Here is a 26,689-nt window from a genome sequence, read left to right on the forward strand (position 1 = left end):
TATATATATATATATATATATATATATATTTTAGAGGGCTAGAGTGAATTTTAAAATTTAGCCTAGTTCTTTTTAAAAACAAATTCAATATAGGTGGCTAATATAAGGTAAAAAAAATTAAATATGGTGTTTTAGTTTCATAATTTAAGTAAGACAAACTTTTAAAAAAATTATGCCGTTAGAAAAATATGAATCAAACATAACAAGGTACCGATCATACACTACGTTTTCTCTAATGCTTATTAAGTTTTTTTTTTTTTATCAATGTTTGTTAAATGAAAATAAATTATTCATTTTATTTTTAGTAAAATGTGTTTTAGTTTTCATATTCAAAGTTAAAAGTAAAATTAAAATAAACAAAAAAAAAACTTATCAAAACATTTATGGTGCGCAAAAGATTTGAACCTTGCTTGGTCTTGAGTAACATCAATTATTCTTAAAGCATAAGTAGTTTATAATGTAAGAGGTTTCATGAGGAAAACAAGAAAGGGAAAAAAAAATGTTTGCAAAATCAAAGGAACCAGGGCCACTTGTATTTTGAATAAACCCATTAACATAAAATATTTTGAATCCTTACTGAACTATCCTTCCTTGTTGCTTCTCTGTTGGTTGAAGCATTAACCCACAGTTCTTACATGCTCCTTAAGATTTCTGGATGTTATTAGCAACTAGAGTTCCATGGAAATTTAGTGTTGGAGATATTATTGAATCTGAGCTATTACAGTTGGTTCTAGGTACAACAAGGATATTGTCTTGCAAAGTATTAGGCCTCTCCTTGAGCCCATGATTACACTGAAACAGTGAAGCACCATCTCCGATCAGAGAACTTCATGAATTATGCCAAACGGAGCATTATATCATGACGAATTATGCCCAACGGAGCATTATATCATGACAAAGTGAGTGACCTCACTTACAATAGAGATTGAAGCAAATGGTCTTTCATACAAGCATGTGTGCACTGCATCAGATAAGAAAACCGCAAAAAATGGCGTAAAAAGCTATTTTGAAGTTCTTGAAAGAACAAATAATTTTTGATGCACACGCATAAAAGTAGATTTCCCGGTAAAAGCTGAGCTCAGTCTCCAATAGTATTATTTTCACTCTTGGTGGGGTTTTAGTAAATATAATACATTTTGCACAGAATCTGTACAACACAGTATCCATTAGTAAAAGGTGGAAAAGTTTTTGCAAAATAATTGACCAACGTGTATTGTAGGAATTTGTCGAGATGCGCACAAATTAGTCTGGATACATGGTTATAAAAAAATAAAAATAAAAAAAGAATACATTGTTTGAAGAATTCCATTGCAACATTTCTTTTGTCTATCTCGCTAGAAGACTGTACCAAGACAATTTGAAATAGAATTGTTGGTGGCAAATCATGAGACAATGCTGTGTGATTCAGCATTTGCTGAAGCTAGAATGAGATCCCCATTTCTCCTGCAAATGCTATAATACATGAATTTATGCTATAATACATGAATTTATCCCGGAGTGTGGACGTCATGTTTGTTTTTCCAATATCTAAACAACAAAAATTTAAAACACCACAAACATGTTCGGTAATACCATTTGCTTTTTTATTTGCCATCCACATTGACTGAAATGACAGGAAGACAATGGAAATAATTCCCACGGCTCATAAACAAATCAACTTTCCCACAGCTCATGAAGAAATTAAAGCATTGGATTTTGCAAAATCAAATAATACCCATATTCATATTTTTACAACACTCCATCTCTTAATCTTGCTTGTCAAGCTGAAGCCTTTAGCATTGAGCAAAAAGTGAAAATTGAAAGGCTCCAAGGATTTACTGAACATGCAAGAGAATATATCTGAAGCTTCCTGTAAAGGATTTTGTTGTCCATCATGCGAAAAAAAGAAGAAGAAATGATTGTCATAACAATCCACAAACATTGGAAGAACTAAAATAGTGTCCACACTTCGGGATACACTCCTGTATTACAACATTTCCATGAGAAATGGAATTCCCTACCATCATTTTAGCTTCCAGCAACTGCCGAGTAACAAAGCTCTGTTCAATGATTTGCCAACAACATTCCTATTACAAAATGCCCTCTACAGGCTTCTAACAATACACGCAAAAGAAATATTGCAATGGACTTCCCCAACAACCTACACTTCTTTTTGATAACCAAGTAGCTTGCGCGTACCTCAACAAATCCCAACAATCTACGTTGGTTAAATATTTAGCAAAAACAACCAACTTTTCATAATGGATACAATATAGCACATATCCCATGCAAAATGTATTACTAAAACCACACCTCGACAAGTTAGCAATACTACTAAAGATTGAGCTCAACTTTTACCGGAAAATCTTCTTTTATGCATGTGCATCAAAAATTATTTGTTCTTTCAAGGACTTCAAAATAGCTTTTGAAGCTAGTTTTTTTGCAGTTTTCTTATCTGAGGCAGTGCACATATGCTTGTATGAAACACCATTTGCTTCAATCTCTATTGTAAGTGAAGCCACGCCCTTATCACTAGAGACAACATCCTTTTTCATGTCATAATGCTCTTTTTGGCATAATTCATGAAGCTCTCTGACCGGATGAAGCCTCACTGTTTCCGGTGTAATCAAGGGCTCAAGTAGAGGCCTAATGCTTTGGAAGACAATGCACTCGTTGTACCCAGAATCAACAAGAATAGCCCCAGCAAGAGATTCAATGATATCTCCAAGTACCTGTATCATAACAAAAGCATATGCAATGAGTCTAATGAATAAAAATTTAAAGAGTTGCAACAAAAAAAAAAAAACAAGAAAAAGAGAGAAGAAAACCATGGCCCTCAATGCAAACAAAAGCATAAACGTTGGATACTTTAGAAATGTTTAATTGCATGGCCCGGTCTGAGAGAAATGCCTAGAGTGTTACAGTTCATTTCCTCATTGTAGCATGTCATCAGCTTGCAAGTAAAAATTTCAAGGTTGATTTTGTTATGGCCAACTAGTTTCTAACAGTTGAAAATTTAACAATCCTTTGTGCCAATTTGTGGTGTTACATGGGACAGGGACACGGAAAGAAAGGGTATGTTAGTTGCTAAAACTTGCAAGTACATCGTGAGTTTTGCGTTTTTCTCTACGTTCAAATTCCCCACCAATCCTAGATCAAGCATATCATTACATAGAGACCAAGTATCTCAATTGGAGGAAGACAAACAAAACTCTTTTGTGCTTACTTTGGAGTTCAAAAGCCAACAAAAAAAAAACAGCTATGCGCAACTCCGCATGTAAAACAGGGTGGAAACAGTATCTACTTGGAAAATTATAGCCTAGAAATATCCTACCATCCGTATGAAGTAAAGCACAATTAATAACGATGCAGTCAAAAATATCAGGGCAGTGATATTTTCTAGAATATGAAGTAAAGACCTTTTTGAACATTGCATATCAGAAATACACATGAAGAACATGAATCAATGCTATTCAAAGAACACTGTCGAGGTTAAGAACTTTCATTTCAGATCTTGTTTGCATCTGTTAGAACTCGTTAAACTAACCAGCAATAACATTGCTGTTATTAGCACACTGACTCAGGAATGATCATCACTGAATCCAACCTCAAAACTAATTCTTTCCTCGGTCCGCAGCTACAAACGTATCCATATACCTCAGTAAATCCTATTTACTAACTTTATTTGAGTAATTGGCATACAAACTGAATAATGGTTGCAGACCAACCTTAGGGAAAGTTGTCTCAGATTCCCATCCAAAAGTTGTTGCCATGGATAGTTGCTCAAAATTTTCAACAGTGGTAACTATATGCTTGTGAAGATCATGTGAAGCATGGAGAATGTGTTTGTGCAGACCAGCTTTCATGGCAGATCGAGCGTAACAATCATTGTTAACAGAAGCAGACCTTAAATCTGTTAATAACCCGGGTGACATTCCAGGATATTTGCGATACAGGTGTGTGGTTATAACATAGTCCAACACTGCATCTCCAAGGAACTCCAGCCGCTGTGTTAGATCAAAACTCAGAAGTTAAAAATACCAAACAGAACACACAACTGCTCACACAATGAAAAACATTCAAAGACCAATTTGAAAATTAAAACACAAGTTTTCATGGAAAAAGAAACTACACGCAAGTCTAAGAGTTTAAGTTAACATTTCAATTTGTGTGCTATGCATTTTCTACCTTCCTATTATTGGGAAATAAGGATGAGATGAAAAAGCAAAGCTAACATAAGCCTCTACCAATTAAATGCCACTGTTGTTGCCAGTTTGCAAAAGAAATATTCACAAGAATAGTTTTCATCCTCAGTGAAATATCACCTTGCCTAAGGAAATTAAATCTGAACGATGCATAAAATAGGTTGTGATCCCACGGGAAGGTTCATAAAAGACCTGTTTTTTTGGAGATGGGAATAATCAAAACACTAATGGGTAGACAAGATAGTTCTATCTAATATATAGTATTTCACATTCAAGGCCATAAAACGTGGTTTAATTTAAGTCCATCTATGTCTGAACCAAGTCTATGAATTTCCGAACATATCAGTAATCAATGGCCAACATTGAATTAAGTTTTAAGTTTTGAACCTGTAATAATACTATAAGATGAAACCACAATCAACTTTGTACTTCCTTTTGGTTACACCACTAAAATGATTTATGTTCATAGTGGGTGAAATTACAACAAAAAATCTTGACACAATGCAAAACATACCTGATAACATCCAGGAATCTCAGGAAGCATGTAAGAACCATGAGTTAGCGCTTCAACCAACAGAGAAGCATCACGGAATGAATAGTTCAGTAGGGATTCAAAAAACTTTATGTTAACTAGCTTCTCAGGTTGAACTGGAAATTGCCTCTCATATAGTACATTGACAAAATCTACTTTTATACCGAGCCAATCAATGAATGCTAATGCTGCTGCTTGACCACCTGTGCTAAGGAATGCACCAATTAGTGCCTCAACTACATCAGCTACAGTCTTACTTTTTATCTTCGTGCTTCCTCGATTATAGATCTTCCTCGAAGTAGGAAGGAACTCTTCCTCCAATGCATAGTCTCTAGATTGATCACCAGGAATTATCCAAGTTTTAGGATCAAAAGGTTCATTACGAATGAAACCCTACAGAGTAAACAAACAATTTATAGGATAAAGGAGTTGTCCTCAAACACAGAAAACATATAGCATAAACAAAATCTAGCAAATACAGAAGATATGTAAAACTTGAACCAAGGAAAACTAGAGAGTGAGAGAACTGGAGTCAAAACCCAAAAACCAAGCCCATGGACCTAGAAAATACTTTTTGTACCAAAGAAAAGACATTTTAAAGTATAGAATGAAAGAAAAGATTACCGGAAGTTTGCGGTCACATCCGAGCTTGCATAGCGCAGCATTAGAAATTATTTTATCTTTTCTAACACTGAGAAGACCCTCATGATGATTTTGATAGGTTTTAAATAGTTGTTGACTGGCAGCATATTTAAGAAATGAGTCCCCCAAGGTCTCCAGTGATTCCAAGTGGAATATCTCTTGGCATTTTTTTGTTGTTATTGCTTCTAAAACCTACAATAAAAAGAACAGTAAGCACAAGGTTATGACAAACTTCAAAACATTTTCAGTACAGAGACTGGAATGTAACACATCTACATGACTGAACCAAGAAAATGGACATTCACAATTAATCAAACGAGTAAGTGCATCTTCTTATCCAAAAATGAATTAACCTAAATATTCCTTAGAAAACATAATGTAAAGAAATCGTACAATTTTTTAGTATACTTTTTTACAAGCAAATACGAGTCAGTTTGACTCATACAGTGCTCATTAAATAACTTTTTGGCACAAACAAGAGTTCAGACATTTGTGCAACAAAAATTGTCAGCAAGAAGACTGAAATACTGACTTAGAAAATAAAAAAGCCTAAACAAAAACAGAAAATCAAACCACTTCTAAAAAATCTTCCACCTATGCTTTGAATTGATTGTACGCTTTCTTCTACTGTTAGTAGGTTCTCAATTTCTTTGGAAATTATACATCATGTCAATTAAAAATGTAACTCTGATTCCTACCTGAATAGTTACTCCCTCCGTCCCAATTTACTTGTCATTTTTGGGAGTTCGTGCAACTTTTCAATTAATTATATCTTGTAATTTATACTCCCTCCATCCCATTTTTATTGTCCATTTTCGTTTTTCGTGCCATTCTTTCAACGCTTATATCTCCCAATCTACAATGTTTTTCATAATTTTGAAAACTTTGTATTATAGATCTAATCGAGAACTATCAAACAAAATCCATATTGAATATTTTTGAAGATTCATATTGGAAGATATAAGCGTTGAAAGAACGGCACGAAAAACGAAAATGGACAATAAAAATGGGACGGAGGGAGTAATATTTTAGGTGATTTCGAAAACATTGAATTATAGAACAAATCGAGATCTATCAAGCAAGATCCATATTGGATATAAAATTCATTACCACTTTAAAGATATAACTAGTTTTTTAATCCAGTTAGAATAGAACTGGGACAAGTAAATTGGGACAGAGGAAATAGTACTTAATATTGCAAACGACCTACTCCAATTATAACTCTAGCCTGCATGTTTCAAAATTATCACCATAGCCTGAACTAACTAAATTACACAACATACAAACAAGACACATATTGTGGCATAATCATCTTAGGTAAGTGAAACATTGTAGGAAGAAGAGGAAGACCAAAAAAAAATGTGAAACATTGTGGGAAGAAGAGGAAGACCGACCAACATGATCAGACAAGAGTCATTTGGAAGGATAGCGGGTGGGGAGCCAGATACAGATATCCACCTTTTGTTACAGATTATAACCCTAGTATTAAGGGGTATACCAGATAGTTGGACAAACCTTGTACCTAAGTGATCCAAAAGAGGGCCAGGAGGGTGCCAACCTTCATCCAGAAGAAAGGGTCAGACCCATCTCCAACGATCCATTAACAGAAATTGAGTATTGTAAAATAGATCTTTACCCAGTTAATGAGCTGGAAACAAGATCAAATATCTAAAATAAGCCGCCATGAGATGAATCGAAGGATTGCATGATGTCCATCCTGATGGCTGGTCTTGGAGATATAGAAAGATCTATGATAGTTCCTAACCAAATCCTCCATAATGATCTGGTCAGAGATGGATCTCCCGACAAGAAAAACAGCTTGGCAAGAACTGATCATGAAGGGCATAACCTTATGAGAGCCGGAGATGCGGTTTGTTGGCTGCTATATACGGGTGCAGTTCACTCCGGGTTCGCGCCGGTGCGTGCCGCCGGTGCTGCTCTGGTTGTGTGTTGGTTGCCGGCTGGGTTGGGGTGGCTGGATCTTGTGGTGGCTGCGGCGGTTATGAGTATCTTTAGGTTAGGGTTTGGGGCCATTGGGCTGGGTTCTCTGTTGGCTGCTTGGGCTTTATTTGCATATCTGGGCATTTTTAGGCCCATTGTTGTTTATTTCATCTGTATGTGTTTGATTTGGGTATTTTAAGGCTCTTAGGACTTCGGGCTCTTCGCCCTCAGGGGTTCGGGCTTGGCCCTCTAGTGTTGTGGGCTTCAGCCCTCTAGGTGTTTTTTTTTTCCAACTTTTGGTTGGATCCCCCTCCCCTCTCCTCTCCCCCAACGTGTTGTACCCATTGTCAAGTCTTCCCTAATAATATTTTTGCCATTTAAAAAAAAAAAATTCAGTTGATGTTTAAGGATTTTGGAGATGAGCTTGTAGATGGCATTACAACTGGAAATAGGCCAAAATTCTTTCCTATGACTTTAGGAACTAAAGCAATGGCAGTAGCATTGACTTTGCTCAAAAGCTTGCTAGAATCAAAGAAAGGTCTCGCAGCATCAATATGATCAAGGCCAACTATACGCCAAGCCTTTTTGAAGAAGCAAGCAGTATAAACAGCGGGTAGATTTAATTTCACCATCACTAATTTCAGACACTTAAGCAGCCAACTGAGCATCAGACAGACCAGGTGTAATAAGATTAGAAACTCTTAACATCCAATCATGAGGGTAGGGAATATCAGAACCAAGGACTTTTGTGAAGTAATCAACAATAATATGCTTGACCTCCTAATAAACTTCATGCCTAGTACTATTGTAATCATTGACAGAGAATTTATTTCTAGCAGCATGAATTTTGAACATGCCTAGTACTTTCTTGTGAAAGTGAGTAGTATCTTGATCCCCAAGTTGTATCCATTTCTCCTTAGGCTTCTTCAGCTAAGAGAAGGGAAGAGTAGCCAAAACTTGTTTCTCAAGAGACCACCAGCAACATTAGTTGAATCAGCTTGGATAGCTAACTGAATATTCTCAAAGACTGGTTCAGCCTCGTTCACATCAGAAGCAGTGTTATCATAATGAACCTGATCGAGCTTTTCAAACACATGTTTCAGAATTTTGAGCTTAGCACATAGCTGAAACGTGGGAGTACCAGTAACAGGCTGAGCCCAAATTGAATCAACAACTAAGCAGGAAATCATGATCGTTGCCGCAAAAAGTAAAAAGATTTTAAGGGCTTCGGACCAGAAACAGACTTGGATTCAATCATCACATAACTAGGACAATGATTCCAAACTACAAGAGAGCAAGAAAGTTGCTTCGGAATCTGGGAAGGGCTTAACCAAAGTACCAAACATCATTGGTCACAATTCTGTCCAACTTAGTATATATTGTGCATCTTCTTGTCTATTCATCCATGCATAGAAACAACCCTTACATACGGGAGCATCAATTTCAAGTTGATTGCAGATGTGGAAGTTCAGAATAGCCTGATTATGAATACCGAAACCACCCAATTTCTCAGTGCGACAATAAAATCACCAAGAAGAATCCAAGGAACAGATGACAAGACCACAGAGGATGCAGAAGATAGGCTAGCCCAAAGTTGATTTCTGGTCCCTTGAATTAGTACCATAGACGAAAGAGGCAATGAAATGAAGCCAAAGATTCTTACGGGAAATATCAAAAGTACAGATAATACAGAATTAACTACAGGAGGCACGAGGCTAGTGGAAAGGCTAGGGCTTGTGTCACCAATACATATAATATCACCTGTAGAAGTAGTGACTATAGCCCCTGAGGAATCAGATCTAGGAGGGGAAAACCCCAGTAGAAGTGGTGACTATGATCACATCGGGGTCAGGTCTAGGAGGGGGAATAGCAGCAGTAGGATTAGGACTCCATTCTTGAGCAACAGATTTAGAATAGTTTGCTGAACGGTGTCCAAACACATCAATAACAATGTATGCACACCTAAGAAGTCCATTCATATTCAATCTTTTGAGTGGATTTAAAACCAATGGGGCCCTCAATATCAAAGGAAGAAGGAAAATTGGAGTCAGTACTCACCTCAACACATTCCTCTCAATTGTCATCTGATCAGAATGAGGGTTTTCCCACCAATCGTGCTAAGCACAAAAAAAGTCCACAGGTAAAGCTTCAACAGAGGGAGATGAATCCATATGGGAACAGAGGATATAGCATCGTGTTACGCTCATAAGAACAGTTAGGAGTCCAATGCTACAAGAACAGAGGCTTTCCATAGATAGACCATGACCCATTTCTTGGACCTTTTGCAAAGACTCCTCATAAGAGAAATTAAAAATAAGAATACCAGAATTAAGGGGTACAAGGATTCAAATCTGCAAAGGTGCACCATAATGCCGAATGAATTTCTCCATCTACCAGAATGGGGGCTTTGCACCTAGAGGAAACCTAACCAAAGGAAATTGCCAACGACTGATTTCGGAAGAAACATCATCCAGAGAGGAGACTGCAGCACTTGTTGGAGGCATAAACTTAGGGGCAACCCAATTCCTTTAAATGTTTTGACAAATAAAGGGAAGACCAGAGATTAAGGGCCGGGGCCCCACCAGCAGGCAAATTCGGCAAAAGTTCCAAATCCAGAAGCAAGAGCCGAGCCACATCCGGATGCAGAATCAAGTCCAGATACAAAATTAAGACCCAAGTACAGGAAATGACCCATTTAACAATGCACTGGATCCCAACCCAAATGAAGCACCATGACCCTGCCCACAACCCAAACCAGGCACAGGAGGGATGGGGGTAACTGAACTCATATGCGTGGAATTGGAGGGAAGTGGAACCATCAAAACAGACCAAGAAGACGTAGGCATCGAATCTGCAACCAGCATGGGAGATGCTGTAGCCGAACTGAAATTCATTACCCGGAAGAATTCCCATCAAGAATTGGAGGACAAAGACCATTTAGACAAGGGTCTCCAATAATGGAGCACGCTCAACATTAAGAGTAACAGGAACAGCCATCGAACTAGGGGTATTAGGTAAAGAAACTCTCGAAAGCTCAGGAACAGTGCTTTAATTAGTTGCTTATGTAAAAATACTATGGAGTCTTGACATAACAGACGTGCATCGAAAGCCGGTAGAGAAACAACCAAAGGAGAGAAGTGAATGCCAAAATGGGAATTTAGGGCTAGCAACGAGACAATGGAGAGGCGTGGTCATGGTAGGATGAAGCGGGATGGGGCAAGAAAGGAGTAGAAACCAGAGGAAGAGATGGCTGCCAGAGAAGAGAGCCAATGGAGAATGCGATGGCAAAGTCTAGGTAAAGAATCTCTTTCATTTCATTTTCAAAACCGTTCTTTTTGTTGTTTCTTCTACTTGCTGAAAAAGTGAATCAAATTTGAATGCAAAAGCACATGTAATCACAGGTTTCATTGACTACTTTAATGCAAGCTTTTTACTGAGGCTCGCACGAAAACCAATCTGGTATCTTTGACTATTTCAACTCTTATTTGAAACTTCTGCCAAGGAATCAAGGCATGACAAATGAGTCATAAAGATTCCTCATTTTAAAATATTGAACAAGCAAAAGCCAAGTTACCTCATGAACTCGTCGAGTATTTCTTCGAGCCAAGCTTTAACTGACCTTAGAAACTCAAAACCCAAAAGAGCCAAGCTCAAAACCTAGACTCTCAGCTTGACTCTTTGCCAGACCCATCTTTCTATTCCCAACCTTGTATGGCATATTTCAGCCTACTAAGCTCAATAGTTGCCCAAATTGTACCACATTTTCACATTAACTACTAAGACCAATTTCCCGATGGAAGATAAGGCAGAGAGAGGTACCTTGATGGTTGGAATAACAACATTTTGCATGCACTGATCCAGATGCATCTTTCTCAAGTTCACAGCAATGAGCAAACACTCGATGCGATGCAGGATAGATGGGACAAATGAGAAAGAATATAAGGTGGAAATGGAGAGTGGAGACATGATGATGAAGCAAAGTTCAGGGGGCAGCTCGACGAATGTATTGCTTGCCTCTACAAAAATGAACCATAATATTAGTATTTAATAATGAAGGAATAAAATAAATAGGGAATTCGCCATACTTACTACCTGCCTCTACAAAAATTAACCATAATTGCCTTCAATAATGAGCAGATTAACAAATAGGGAAACATAGATGCACATAAACTCTTGCAAGTGGATGAACTAATTGATTATAGAAGTTACTTTTTCTTTCGCAAAAGGATCATATACTGATGTATAATTGAAACAACCACCCTAAAAGGACAAAGCAACTAATAGAGAAGCTAAAACGGAAGAACAGCTTTTGCAAATCAAACTTGGGGGTTTTTGGCAATTGTAGAAATATCATGGTTTTGATAGGTTGTTTGCTTTGCCCATGAATATCGAAAGGGTCATAACGTAATTTAATATGCTCTTGACAAATTTTATGCAAAGAGTGAGGGAGACAACATCTAAATAAAACTTCCAATCCAAGGGAACAAACGAAGATTTACGCCTTCGGATAGAAGCCACTGACAGAGCGTTCACCACTACCAACCACTACATCAGTAATACCATTCCCCAATTGGTTATATGCTGTCTTCTAATATCGTAATAAGTAGCTTTGGTTGTGAAGTTGAAATGGAGAGTCAGTAAGCAGTTAATGAGAGTACAAAAAAAAACATCTCGTTCCAATAAAAAAACTGAAAGTATAATATCACCAATTTAAGCATACAGTCTGGAAAAAATACAAATATTTCTCTGCATCCTTCGTGAGAACGAGGGATTGAACAAAAGGGCCCTATCGTACAGTATCAAATGCTAGGTCCGCATCCAGTCTTTTGCTCCCAGCACAAACAATATATAACAAGTATGAAAAAGACTACACCGAAAAGGGTAAGTGAGCAACAAAATCTACCTCTTTCCTTATGCTGTCTACACCTCTGGAGACAATTTAATACAGGGAAAATATTTTTCCCCTTGAGCAGTGATTCTCTTCCAAAACGCAGGTCAATGCCATGCCTGTCATTAAGGATAAAGCGGAATTATTCTCCCATATTTCACAACATGCTCAATTGCTCATACGAACTAATGATAGTCATTAAAACACATTACTTCATTTAATATAAAATACGAACCGTGATTTAAAGTACTGCTTGTAAGTAATAACTTCATTCTTTAGATTGAGAAGTGAGTTCCCATCCAAATCATCTAAAGTACCAAAGATGGAGTAAATATGCCCATTATGAGGCGTGTATACCAAACAGTCCTCCAACGTGCAGCTGCATACCAACCCATTTTTAGTATGGACTTGACGAGCAGAACAATGGGTATGATTGTGCCAGCAATTTTCACATGGGAACAGCACAGAACTAACACATTTCCAATCAATAATTATAGTTGATGGATTTGCGTATGAGCTAGTACATGGAAGTAAGAGGTAGTCAAACACTGCAACATCATTCCTCGAAGGAAAACCATTCAGAACCTCCCTCAACTTCTTCAAATTATGATCAAGAAGAATTCTGAAAAGAGTGACTTGAAACCTCTGACACAAGAGCACCTGGTAAGAAAGAATGAATCAACAAAACCCAATCAACTATTTTCCACATCAATTGAAGAGGACATGCCTTTGTAAGTGTTCAACTACAAGTATTCAAGCACATTACTTAACCTGCTCTGATGTGAGATTAAGCTCTCCAATATATTTCATTCGCACTGTCAACTTGCCCCTATCGACTTCTAATCCAAAAGCCATGCTCCCGTCATCACATTCAAGTTTAGTCCTTACAGCAAGCAAAATATGATGAAGGGGTACATCATACTCAAAATCGCGATTTAGCTCAATCAAGTAGCAATGATATGACTTCGCAGAATCATTTGCCCATTGACTAACCAATTCAGGTGGGACGTAGCACACTTGCTCATCAACATAAGGTTCATATCCTACAAGTCAAAAATATCATTGGCTAGAAAAGGACAATGAAATGGTATATGTACACAGAAAAGTTCAAATAACTCCCGTGCTTACCCAATTCTTGTGCTTCAGCTTCTTCCACGACAACATCCGGCACAAGGTTATCAGTTAATGCACCAATCTGATGAAGCTGCTTGCATGCCTCCAAGCATGCTAGTTGCTTCAGCATTTTGATTTTACCTTCAACACTAACAGTTTGTATTGGACAACTTTTGGGAAAATTCAATTTACAAATTTTTAACTCCTCATTGATTTCAAACCGTGGTGAAGGTTTAAAATACCTACAAACAACAAGAAAAAATAAACAAATTACGTACAAACAAAAAAAAAGTATCTTAGATAGAGTTACAATGATAAAGAAACAACAGATAATACTGTAAGAGCATGATCAATAGAGTTCTTGAACAAACCCGTCACCAGGTAGTCGTGAGCAATAGAAATATATCAAAGACACGCTAGAACTTAGAGTTACGATCGCCCCTGTGCTTTCAACACGATAAAAAACCTCATCAAACAATTTGTTGTCAAGAGGTGCACAAGGAAGTGATGCATGGCGTAGTGATTCCGCCCTCATGATTTCTCCACTTGCAATATAGTCTCTCACTTTATTAAGCATAGAAGTATCCCCACTGCAAATTACACCAAAAACGGGAAAACATATTCAGTAGAACCTCCACCAAGGAAAATCCTTCTATTTGAACACCACATTCTTAGACACAGTATAGTACTTTATGAATTAACAAGTTCCAATTCCTAAGGAAAACAAAAAGGAACACGGAGGATAACTCCTGAAGACAACCTTTAAAGAGTTAAGATACACCCTAAAGAGAGATAAGGAACGGTCCCCCACCAATAGCAAAGTGATGATTCTTATGGTAAACTAGAACATACCTCCTCACCATTATCAAAAACTCTGAGTTCTGCATACGTGCTCGACCTCGGGACTGAATAAAACTACAAACAGTAGACGAAGGATCGAATCTAATAACGAGATTGCATCTTTGAACGTCCAATCCCTCCTCTAGAATCGAGGTTGCTACAATGATGTTTACCTGGAAACATGTCAGTTCAAAATACGAGCATATTTACTTCATCGCTAAAATTGCACAAGATTGCAGGAGAACTCTATAGCACTTCTGCAAAGTGAAGCTACAAACTTACAATGCCCTCGCGGAATTCTTCAACAATTCTGTTTTGTTCTTTTCTACTCTGTGACTGGAAACCAAAGTTATTTCCGGCAGTATATTCTGTCTTCCACCCTACCATTTTTGGAAGCAATTCACTCAATAATTTTTTAAGAACTACAGCTGTGATTATCCTCTGTACAAAGACTATGCACCTCAAATCTTTCAAATCCCTGCAGGAAAAAACACATTAGAATCCTGCGGAGATGCATTCCAAACATTGATTCAAGGTATTGCTGGCAGACAACATTGTAGGATTTTTTTTTTGGATAAGCATTGTACAAAAGAAAACAAAAAAACACCAACATAAAAAGAAACCAATAAAAAGACCCTATACACCGCACTTAATGCCAAAAATATCTAACATGTCAAGGAATTGATCAAAGGTTAGTTTGCACTTCCTCGACTCCCAACTAAACAAACTAGAAAGAAAAAGACTCATAATTTTTAGCAACATCTCTTCACCCTTCACCGTCAAAATATCTACAACTCCTTTCTCTCCAAATGAGCCACATTAAGCATAGCAATGGATCAACCTCCAAAGCTTCCTTCTTCTTCTACCCACTCTAGCCCCATTCCATTCCTGAATAAGCTCCACCACTGCCATAGGAAAACCCACAACATAACCCACCAAACAAGAACCGGAGCCCAAAGACAAAGAGCGTTGGCTATCAGACAATGAATAAACAAATGCGCCACCGATTCCCCACCTCCCAAGCACATGCAACACCGATTCACAGTGCTTATCCAAAAAACAAAAAAACAAAATGATTCACAATTACCATCCTACGCTGTACAAGATTATTTATTGTGAGAATCTTATCTTTAGCCGCACACCAAAAAAAAGAAAGAAACCTTGGTTGGAGCAAGAGCGCCCTAAATGGCTCTCCAGGGAAAGTATTTGATTGTCAGGCCAAAATTTGGTAATACGATTTTACCCGACAAATCCATTGCCATCGGGTTCCACATCAAATCCATTTCCTAATAAGGCTAGAAAAAACTCCTCACTCCCAATCCTGTAGCTCCCTGCGAAGCACAATATACCACCTCTCTGTCTCCCCATTTGAAATGTATGATATTTTGAGAGCCATCTAGTCATATACATCATATCCACTAACATTGAGAATGTAAACCAGGTAGAGTGATATATTGATTCTTGCTGGAACTCACAAGGGTACAATCCTTTGAAGTGCAGTTAGCATCCTCAGGCACCTCGCAACGCAAGAGAAACGCATTTGTCTAGGCCAAGATTGATACCACTTTTGAATTTTCTTTGGCTGGACAAGCATCTGGCCATTCTTGACCATTCTCACCGATGCCTTGATAGATTGGCATTCCATTGTGCTGGAATGAGATGACAGAAAGGGGTGCTTGGTCCATGACCTCTTGATGCCGAAGGCGTCCTTGAGGTGATCTCATAGTTCCTACAGCGTGGAGATGATCGGGTTGGTCCACTATTTTCCTTCCTTTTGCTGCATTTTGCTCAAAGAGTTGAAGGATGATCGTGCATCAAACTGTTTGCAAGGCCCAACTCTGAATCCTAGATGAGGGACCCTATTAGAGCCTAATTCATTTTAATACACCAACGAAGTTATCCAATTCATGATTTATGGAAGGTTGAACACTAATCAAGTAAAAGAAGTCACGGAATAGGTCTAACATTCGCCGAAAAGAGGAGTCAGCCACAAAACCTAAGAAAAATAAGCTTAAATCGTCAACCTTTTCCAAGGCACCCCAAAACCAGTTACAGCGCAAAAATTGTTTGTGATATATAGAAGTATAGAACTACACGGCACCTTGCTTTCTTAAAGTTTCGTAACAGAGAGACCCCCCACAAAATCAAAATGTTTGCTCTCGCACCACCATTAACAGTAAGAAAATGATTCCTACCTTAGATTATCAAAAATTATAAAATACACCAAAGACATGCAAAGCAATCAAAGCATTATCAGGCTTGATCTGAACAAATCAAAAGAACCTCAAGGATGATGCTAAGAAAATTTTGGCCCATTTCAAAAGATATCCTCCACCATTTAGGCTCTCAGTTCAAACACAACAATTCTCCATACTCAATTACCATTCAACTTTTCAGTGACACTGAAACCCGGACAAATTATCCAAGCCTCCCTGTAAGGCTGTAACAACTTCTTTGAGAGAGGACAAAACAACATTGAGAGAGAAACTTCTGAGATTGAGAAACTTCTAGCATAACCACTATAATATCCCAGTATCCTACTCTCTTCGTTGAATGTCACATTGCGATTGCCACGACCTAGTTATCCAAAATTGAAGTAGTACCACTCACACTCATTTTCCAAGACAGAAAATCTTATAAGAAAGAATCACAAAAACTTCTTAGTATTTGTTGTTACAATTAGTCAGATGGATCAATCAATGTTGAAACATTCTCTTACAAACTCATATCTGACAGCATAACCCAAAACAACAAAAAGAACTTGCAAAAGATAATATTCAACATCAAAAAACATTCAAACTCTTAAATTAGCTTGATATACGTTGTCGGGTCCATTTCCTAATAGCATGAACATTTGAGATGATTGGTAATTTAACATGGTACCAGAGCTCAGGTTGTGAGAGAGGTCTTGGATTCAAGCCTCTCCGTTTTCCATTTGTTCCCTGTTTGCATTCTCCATCTCTCTTTCCTATTCCTTCCACTCTATTCCCAGATATTTCTATCTCCACATGCCAAAGATGGGAATGCAAGTGAGATAAGGGGTTGACTAGCTTTATTTACATTGTTGGGCTCACATTCTAACAGCTTAAGATTTCAGAACATTGGTAACTTAACAAAAGAAATGGACAAAAACTCACTTCTTCCTTGCAAAACATGTCGCTATCCAATAGAAAGTATTAAACTACATCCATTCAAAATACCTTAATGCATGCTCAAAAAGGAAAAAACTAATTAGAGCAAAAAGGAAAATGAAGTCAGCAGATGAAATTTGATAAACAGATCACTCATAGTTCCTTTTTTCTTTTTTGTGGTAGGGTGAGTGGTTGCCGGCCTGTCAATATTAGGAAGCCGCGAGCACTAAACAAAAATGAGAAGTACGCTGTATTTTAGGTTGCCAAATACTACAGGAAACTGTATGCACGTCATTTTGTTGGCTTTTACCGTTTTGATAACCTGGTAAAAATTTTGATATTGTGTGCACATCAAAAGTTAATATTTCCATGAAATCAGAATTTCTCTAAAAAGTTCACGAGAGAAACTATGAAGATGGCACAAAGAAGCATTTATCATGCATATTCACAGACCTGTATTGAAGAAGAGCCTCAATCAGACAAATGACCTTTGAAGATAGATACCCAGCATCCTTACTGGCATAAATGTCACCACCAATAGACCGCCATTGAGCTACATAGGACAAGGGGAAAAAATAAAGAACACACGGGAAATCATGAATATGCAATCAGAAGAAGAGAATGTAATCCAGATCAAAAATAGAAAACTGTATAACTGAAAGGGAGCAAGTACCAGCTGGTACATGATTGGAGAAAACCTTCAATGCATCCGAAATGAAATCCCTTACAATTGTCTCACCACTTATATCCAAATTCCCCCATGTGAATAACTCGATTTCTTCACATGACAATGACTCTGCTGCCTATTAGAAACACAACATTATTTGTCCAATGAATTATGCATGAACAATTTCCAATGTCAACTAACCAAAATGCATACCTTGAAAGCCAACCAAACACCGAGTTCTTCCAAGCAAAACAAAAAGGTTAAAAATAGCTTAGATATCTTTTTCCTTGTAGACTCTGCTGCAGACTCGTTGAGATTCAATGCTTCAAGAGCGGTCTCGTGCTGATGGAAAGATGTATTTATTGTCACAAACAGAAACAAATGAATAGCAAAGATTATTCTTCAGAGTAACCAAAAACAAAAACCATGAAAAGAACATTGACAACTTATATGTATGATTGAAAATCACAAACACAAAGATGCAAGAATATTTAAGTCTATGCACATGTGGATCTCAAACTCAACAACATCTCATTCTATACTTGGGCTTGGCAAAAATCCTTTCTCAAGTGTTCAATTGGAAGCATGGAACACAATTAGCTAGCACAGAATGGTTCATGGATACATTCGTGGCAACACCAAATGAAATATGTACCAAAAAAATACTATGAATTATCAAAACCTAGATGTTGTTTGATTTCTTGTAGGGTTCCAACCTAAAACCAATTGACAATAGATGGAGTAGCCTCTAGATCATACTAACCAAGTTTGGGTGGCTTAGATGAGCAATGTGGGAAAAATTCTAACACCCCACTTACGTGCAGCCCAGATGCACGTGGAGGTAAGAATTGATGAGATGAGACGATTTGACTCGGACAACGGAGACTTGACCACGTGAAGTGAGGCCACCCAAGACTTAGAGCCCGTTCCAAAAACCTTCTTAAAAAATAAGCAGCTTATTTCACATTTTCAAACTCAAAAATAATGTAAATGAAAAATTATTTTTCAATTTTTTTTGCATCGTATAAAAGATCTCATCGAGATCTTCCAAACAAGATCCATATTGCATATTTTTAGATTTCAATAAACCCATAATTTTTTAGCTTGAAATTGCCTTGTTAAAAAATAAGGACTTTTTCCCCTTTCTGGAACGGGCTCTTAGCTCTAATACCATGTTAGATTTCTTGGAGGGTTTCAACCTAAAATCAATTGGCAATCGTAGGATTAGCCTCTAGATTTTATACTAACCAAGTTTGGGCGACTTAGATAAGAGATGTGGGATAAAGTCTAATCAATGTCTTCATTAACTATGAACGAGTATGTTGTTTAAACATCGAATACTAAGCACCTCGCCCAGTCATCATGTCACGAAATATAAAGCAAGGTAGACATCTTTATGCCTCCCATTCCCCCAACCCGGTAGGACAAGCCTAGGCCCATAAATAAGTAAACTAACTGCAAAGCCGAATGAACAAACACCCATATAACTTTAGCAGCAGTGCTACTTATGAATGAAGAGCACGTATGAATACCATACGGCTCCTAGAAAACATAAGCCTGAAAGAATCTCTACTTTCTTTTCCTACGGAAGCCCCCACTTGGAGGCTTTGGTTATTAGCTCAATCATATGGAGCAAGTGGTGATAAGTGTTCAATTAAGTCCAGGCCGCGACAACTGTGAACCACATGGATGGTTCAACATTCTTGTCACTTATCAGCACTTGTAAGTTACCAATTGTCCCGAAAGCTTAAGCAATTAGGAAATGGGCCCAACAATGTATATCAAGCTATCTATCACCCTCCCTCGCATGCAACCCCGTCTTGCACGCGGAGATGCAAATTTTTATAGATAATGTGAAGGAAAATACCAAGGGGAGAAGTAGCATGCAAACGGGACAAATGGAAACAGAGAGACTTGAACCCAAGACTTCTTGACCAGAGGGCTCTGATACCATGTTAAGTTACCAATTGTCCCAAAAGCAACAATGCATATCAAGCTATCTAATAAGCACAAAAATAGCATTGTGTTGGAATACTCCTGCTCAAATTGGGTCCAAACCAATCTGGCCTCGGGAGTAGAAATAAGGTGCATAACACAACACAACAGTAGGCAAAGTATTTTGAGACAATTTGTCTTATAGATGAAAACTTCAACGTAGCCTTTTCCATTTTAAGTTAATTAACTAAGGGGGGAGTCAACGTGACTACTAGCGACAAGGTTGCTTGTTATCATTATTAGGTAGTTCGGGTTAATTTATTTTCTATTTGTATGACTTGTATTGTTAGAGTTATCCTTATTGATGCTGATGTAGTTCAAATTTCCCACGATGATAAGTAGAACATGCATATTATTCCCATCATTATACATCCCATTGGTTCTGAATATCATTCCTCACAAGAATCTAAATATTTTCATAAAATAAGCTTTTAGTTGTATCCCAACTAATTCAAACCATGCTTCTATCCTTGTTGCCTATTTGAACTACTCAAGACTTCAAGAACCATGACAACTTTTCCATTTTCAAAGGTAACAAAATGTGAGGGCATTTCGTAAATTCAGGCAAGAGCACAATTAAACCCTCCATTCTTAGGTAACATATACATGTTATGAATGCAGTCAAACTGCAACAACACCACATGAGATCAATGGAAAAGGCATACCTTTCGTCTCAAATGTACTAAACCATTCCTCACACTATTCAAAATTGCATTAGGGATATCCACATGTTCGTAAATCTTCAGCTTTGTCGTCGAAAATGGAATGAACTTTGCTAACACGGATTCACTTTCAACGGTATACACCTACACATAAGAAGATAGCATGTATAACGTACTTCCTCAGAATTAAATATTCTCAGACCTTACAGACAGCTTTAGCTAACTCTTAGAAGACAACACCATCAGTCCTTACATGCAAACAAAGTATTTTATGCAACAATGTCTTGCACAAATAAACATAAAACCAAACAAAAACTCAAGTAAAACTAACAAGCTGGCAATAGACACGCCAAATTTACACAAACAAAAAATGCAGTTTATACCAAATGACCAAAAGAATTCAAGCACACAAACAGTGATATGATCCCTTCTCTTTGATTGCTCCCAACGGCAAGGGTATAGGCATGTCTGGAATAAAGGTAGCTTAAAGTCTTAAACTACAAGACTGAGGCTGAGCGCTTCAATATCATATCTATTATCTAATTCCTAAACAGATAGGCGCAATGAATAACATGCAAAAGTTTTTTTTTTTTGATAAGTAATAACATGCAGAAGTACATATGCATGGATTAGTGTACAGAACCCCAAAAAATTTCAAATGCTCATCAAGAATCTCGCTAGAAATCCCAACCATTACCACAGGTTAAGCACATTCTAGTTTTTGGACAGTTTTATATCAAAATAACAACAGTAAAGCACAAACAATAACGAAATCATAAGACCAATAAGCAACCTTTGAATTCATAAGATTCTCCAGATCAGAAATCTGTTGCCAGTAGGTTGATGCAATGCTTGAACCTATGTCAAATTTTCACAAAATCAATTCAGCAGTAAGTTCACTTCTTCTAAATAAAGTAGTTAACCAGATGGGAATTGGAGCCCACCAACTCACCACTACAATCAAACTAATACAGTCTAGACACAAAGTTTTTGTATACCTTTAGCCTTTATAGGTGAAGCAGTCATTCCAAATATCCTAGGAAGCTGGGAATTGTTTGACTGTAACAGAGGGTGATAGAACTCCTGCAAAATGCATTAGAATCCTACAGGCATCAACTGATGAACTCACAAACAGACAGAAACAGAGGTAGCTGAAACATTTTGAGGATAAAAAAAGAATGTTACAGAAACATATGCTGCGCTGCAGTAGGAAATGTTGGTAACGAACACAATCGAGGAGAGAATTCCATGCATATATGTTATCAAATGTACGTCACATTTCTAATCAAATGGACGGCAAAATTGAGCAGGATCTAATCCCACTACGATGTGGCCAGTAGGGAAATAGGATTACCAGAAGCATGACCGAATTAAGGCCCTATGCCTTGTATAGGGAAACCGACTCACTGTCTCCCACCTGACAGAAGTTTCTGAATAATTTATCCTTTTTTGTCTTAAGTGTTCTTCATGTTTTGACAATATTTGTCAAAATCATGTTCCAATCCCAAATGACTACGAATTTCAAACTTTAACCAACATAAGGTTTCAAATTTAGATACCTGAATTGAGCGCCATAGATACCTACAACGGCACCACAAAGATGTCCCATCACCTTCGATAGCCATTATTTTTTCTTGCATTCCCAGGTGATCTACCATAGGCCATAAAGCAACAGGATAAAAACTTAAGAACAGTGCTAATGGCTACCTAACTTGCTCATGCATATATCATTGTGTAAATTCTTCCGAACTCAATCTCCCCCCTTATAGACAGCACATGAGTCTCGCCACTAGACTTTAAAAGAGAAGCTAAGAAGAATGCACACTTCTAAGAAAACAGAAAAAAAAAATCATTACAATATAAATACGCCAATAAGGAAACCGAAAAAAATATTTATCCCAAATGGAATTTATAACATCTATGAGGAAAAGAATATACTCTGACCATAAACCTAAGGAAAAAGTCCAACAAACTTCAGACACTATTCCATGTACTATTTTCCAGATATCACTGCCAGAAGCTTACACTTATTCCATGACCTACACCTAAGAAATGGCAATAGCTTTTGGAAAAAAATTTGGTGCCTAAGGCAACCACCTTGCCTCCTTACCCTCAAGATCAGGTCTAGTCCTATATGACTTTCATGCGTGTAGGGTGTCTTAAAAATAGTAGTTAATTTATTTAACTTAAGGAGGAAGCATGCAATGTATATAGACAAGCAGAGGTCTACATAAAGAGCAAAAAGTCTATGTAACTCTCAGTCTATTGTTGAGTTAAACAATCTAGTGTTCTTATAAGCTATAGGTGCACCAAGGCACCATGGCACCTGGAGCCTAGGAGTAGGCGCGAAGCGCATAGTGATGCACGAGTTGTTGAAAATAAGCAGAATCTTAATGTAGGCAAAATCATCAGCACGAAACATATTTAAAATTCAAAATTTTAAAACAAGTTCCAAATGACCAAATGCTAACAAAAAAGACCATCCATGAATACCTAATGTTTTACTCCCTCCATCCCAGTTTGTTTGTTTGCTCATTACGGGTATTCTCCCAATTTATTGACTTGAAGACTTTGGGTTGAAAAGTCTTTAGATTTCCAAAAGTACCCTTACAACACTAAAATACTAACTTTAATTAGTTGTGATACAAAATGGTAAAATTGGATCTTCGGCTTTTGGTGGTTTCAAATTTGGGAAAGTTGCAAACAATTTGAGCCAGCCCAAAAAGGAAAGGTGAGCGAACAAATTGGGACAGAGGGAGTAACATTTATTGTTGGGAAGCATATACCTAATTACATGCGCCTATTAACATCCTAAACACAAATTACTTCACCTGATACCAGTCCAGCCTCTCCTCATCTGGACCAGTATCGCCACTTGGTTGGCAAGCTGAATTATCTTGCCAATACACGTCCTGATCTCATTTGTTGTTAGTTCAGTTTATGTCATCTCCTTGTCTTCCACATTGGGAAGCTTGTTTGGACGTGGTTAGTTTTACCTGTCTAATGGTCATTTGAGTGCTAAGGCCTTTACCGATACTGATTGGGCAAGATCACCATCAACAACCGAGTACTGTACCTTTCTTCGTGGCAATGTTGTTACCTGGAAGAGTAAGGAGCAAACAATTGTTGCAACTAGCGAGGTCCTGCGCAGGGGCAGAGTATAGGGCCATGGCTCATGTGAGATTGTATGGGTGCGGTCTTTACTCAATGAGTAGGGTTTGGTGTACAGTTGCATATACCCTATCAATGTATTGCGATAATCAAGCAACAATTACTTCAATCGAGTATTTCAAGAGAGAACCAAGCATCTTGAGGTAGATTGTCATATTGTCAGAGAAAAGGGGGACAATAATGGGTCGGCTCCCTCCTTTGTGTCTATAGGAGATCAGTTAGCTAATATCTTCACCAAATCGTTGTTCAAACTGCGTCTAGAGGAGTTGCGTGACAAGCTGGGTCTTTGTGATGGCCATGTTCTAGCTCGAGGAGGAGTGTTAGTGTAACAACCCGATCCCACAATAAAATTCTAACAATTCAACCAAATTAAACAACCAAAACCTAATGTTTTCCATAATTTACCGTATCAATATTGTTTTCTTTTTTTCCACCTTTCTTACCATTTCCCCTCTTGTGATCCCTCCTCCCAGTCTATATTCTTTAGGCTTTTGCCTCCAACAAAGCCTTTACTGCCCTAGAAACCAAAATCCTGAAGGTAGCTCTAAATTTTTTTTTGGTAAGTAAATATTTATATTAAAGAAGGCATTAAGGGAATGCCACCCGAATACAAAAAAAGGCCATCAAGTCAAAAAGGCCCTATACACCACCAGTCGAAAAGAACAACTCAAACCACTCAAGAAAATGATCAAGGGAGAGATTACAATCTCCCTTGTCCCAACTATACAAACTACTAACCACAAAACTTTTAATTTTAAATAAAGACTTCTTGCCCCCTTCGAAACATCTTGAATTCCTCTCATGCCAAATAGTCCACATCAAACAAAGAGGAATCATAGCCCATACTCGCTTTCTCTGCCTGCCCACTCTAGCACCCCTCCTAGCTATTAAAAGCTCCATAACATTTCTCGACATAACCCATTGTAACCCAAGCCAAGATAACACTGTGGACCAAAGTTCCCATGCCACCGAACAATGGATGAGGAGGTGATTCACCGATTCTGCGTCCCTTTTACACATACAGCACCAGTTAACAATTATTCTCCGTCTACGAATTAGATTATCGATTGTAAGAATTTTGCCTTGAGCCGCGCACCAAACAAAAAAAGCCACTTTCAACGGCGCTTTTGTTTTCCAAATCGCTTGCCATGGAAGAGTTGAGTTACCACTCCCCCGTAATGCTTGATAATAAAATTTCACCTAAAAAAGACCCGATTTTGTAAGTTTCCAACGCATCTCATCCTCTTCTACTCCTATTCCTTGCAAACCGTACAATCTAGAAAATAAAGCCATCAAGGCTTCCTCCTCCCCTTCTTTAACATTTCTATGCAAACGAATATCCCAAACCGTAGCCCTATCGTTGTGAAGAAGATAATCTGAGACAATTGCATCCCTTTCACAAGCCAAGCGATAAATACACGGAAAGGCCACCAGCAAGCTCACTTCCCCACACCACACATGGTCCCAAAATTTCACCCTCCTTCCTTCGCCAACTACCAAATGAGTATAAATTACAAAGGCCTCCCAACCTTTCATGATACCCCTCCACAACCCCACCCCATAAGGCAAGTTCACGTAACGGGAAGACCATCCTCCCCATTCACATCCATACTTCGCTACAACCACTTTCCGCCACCATCTCTCTTTCAGAAGCAAACCTCCAAAGCCATTTTCCCAACAGAGCTTCATAAAACAATTTTAACCTTCCCACTCCCAATCCTCCTTCATGAATAGGAGTACACATTGTATCCCAATCAACAAGATGATACTTAAACTCTTCCCCCACTCCTCCCCATAGAAAATCCCTTTGAATCTTCTCCAAATGCTTAACAACCGAAACCGGAATAACAAACAAAGACATAAAATTAGTAGGCAAGCTGAAAAGCAAACTATTGATAAGTGTCAATCTACCTCCTTTTGGAATATATTAACGTTTCCATCCCACTAACCTCTTTTGAAAACGTTCCACAACCGAATCCCATACTGCCTTTGATTTGAAGGAGCCCAACGGCATGCCCAAATACATCGCCGGCAATGACGCCACCCTACAACCCAAAATCTGAGCAAGTGCACCAATATCATCAACTATCCCTACCAGAATCATTTCCGACTTCCCCAAATTCACTTTAAGGCCAGAGACCGCCTCAAAGCACAAAAGAATACAACGAAGGTAACCCACCCGTGTTGGCTCCGCGTTGCAAAATAAAAGAGTGTCATCGGCACATAGAATGTGAGAAACCATCATCCCCAAACCATCTGTTCTTCCCACCTCAAAACCTTGCAAAAATCCACCATGACCTGCTTTCTGTATCAACCGACTAAGAACCTCCATAACTAAAATAAACAGGAGAGAGAGGAGAGAGGGTCACCCTGACGCAGGCCTCTAAAGGTTTGAAAAAAACCTGTTGGAGTCCCATCCACCAAAACAGACATACTAACTGAAGATATGCAGGCTTTTATCCATTTCCTCCAAAACCCTCCAAAACCCATCCTTTCCATAATACAAAGCAAAAAATCTCAATTAACATGATCATATGCCTTCTCGATATCCAACTTACACACTAACCCAACTTACACACTAACCCCGGAATGCCAGCCTTCATTCTTGAATCCACACATTCGTTTCCAACTAAAACCGCATCAAGAATTTGCCTACCGTGGACAAAAGCATTTTGAGATTCAGACACAACCTTCCCCACCACCTTCTTCATACGAGTTGCTAACACTTTAGCCAACAATTTGTAAGCTCCACCCAATAAACTGATAGGTCTGAAATCTCGAATATCCTCTTCACCTCCCTTTTTAGGAATCAAAGCCACAAAAGATGCATTCAAGCTTCTTTCAAACTCACCATGCTCCCAAAAATATTGGAACATTCCCATCACTTCCCCCCTCACCGTCCCCCAACAATGATGAAAAAAGG

The 26,689-nt window shown here is 38.1% G+C and overlaps 1 protein-coding gene across 1 annotated transcript in view; it reads right to left on the bottom strand.

Annotated features, from left to right (window-relative positions):
* Positions 1-1,881: 1,881 nt before the first annotated feature.
* Positions 1,882-26,689, bottom strand: part of LOC131327208 (endoribonuclease Dicer homolog 2) — a 36,937-nt gene continuing 12,129 nt past the window's right edge. The window contains exons 6-23 of the mRNA XM_058360254.1: positions 21,594-21,678; positions 21,389-21,453; positions 20,599-20,739; positions 18,152-18,280; positions 17,945-18,074; positions 17,725-17,824; positions 14,423-14,618; positions 14,153-14,313; positions 13,672-13,890; positions 13,316-13,542; positions 12,959-13,230; positions 12,423-12,847; positions 12,203-12,306; positions 11,119-11,315; positions 5,341-5,550; positions 4,699-5,109; positions 3,708-3,986; positions 1,882-2,711 (exon numbers count right to left, since the gene is read on the bottom strand). Of these exons, the coding sequence (XP_058216237.1) occupies positions 2,352-2,711; positions 3,708-3,986; positions 4,699-5,109; positions 5,341-5,550; positions 11,119-11,315; positions 12,203-12,306; positions 12,423-12,847; positions 12,959-13,230; positions 13,316-13,542; positions 13,672-13,890; positions 14,153-14,313; positions 14,423-14,618; positions 17,725-17,824; positions 17,945-18,074; positions 18,152-18,280; positions 20,599-20,739; positions 21,389-21,453; positions 21,594-21,678 (3,711 nt within the window). The 3' untranslated portion in view covers positions 1,882-2,351. The remainder of the gene's footprint in view (positions 2,712-3,707; positions 3,987-4,698; positions 5,110-5,340; positions 5,551-11,118; positions 11,316-12,202; positions 12,307-12,422; positions 12,848-12,958; positions 13,231-13,315; positions 13,543-13,671; positions 13,891-14,152; positions 14,314-14,422; positions 14,619-17,724; positions 17,825-17,944; positions 18,075-18,151; positions 18,281-20,598; positions 20,740-21,388; positions 21,454-21,593; positions 21,679-26,689) is intronic.

Source organism: Rhododendron vialii, chromosome 5a (assembly GCF_030253575.1).
Source record: "Rhododendron vialii isolate Sample 1 chromosome 5a, ASM3025357v1".
Classification (NCBI taxonomy): domain Eukaryota; kingdom Viridiplantae; phylum Streptophyta; class Magnoliopsida; order Ericales; family Ericaceae; genus Rhododendron; species Rhododendron vialii.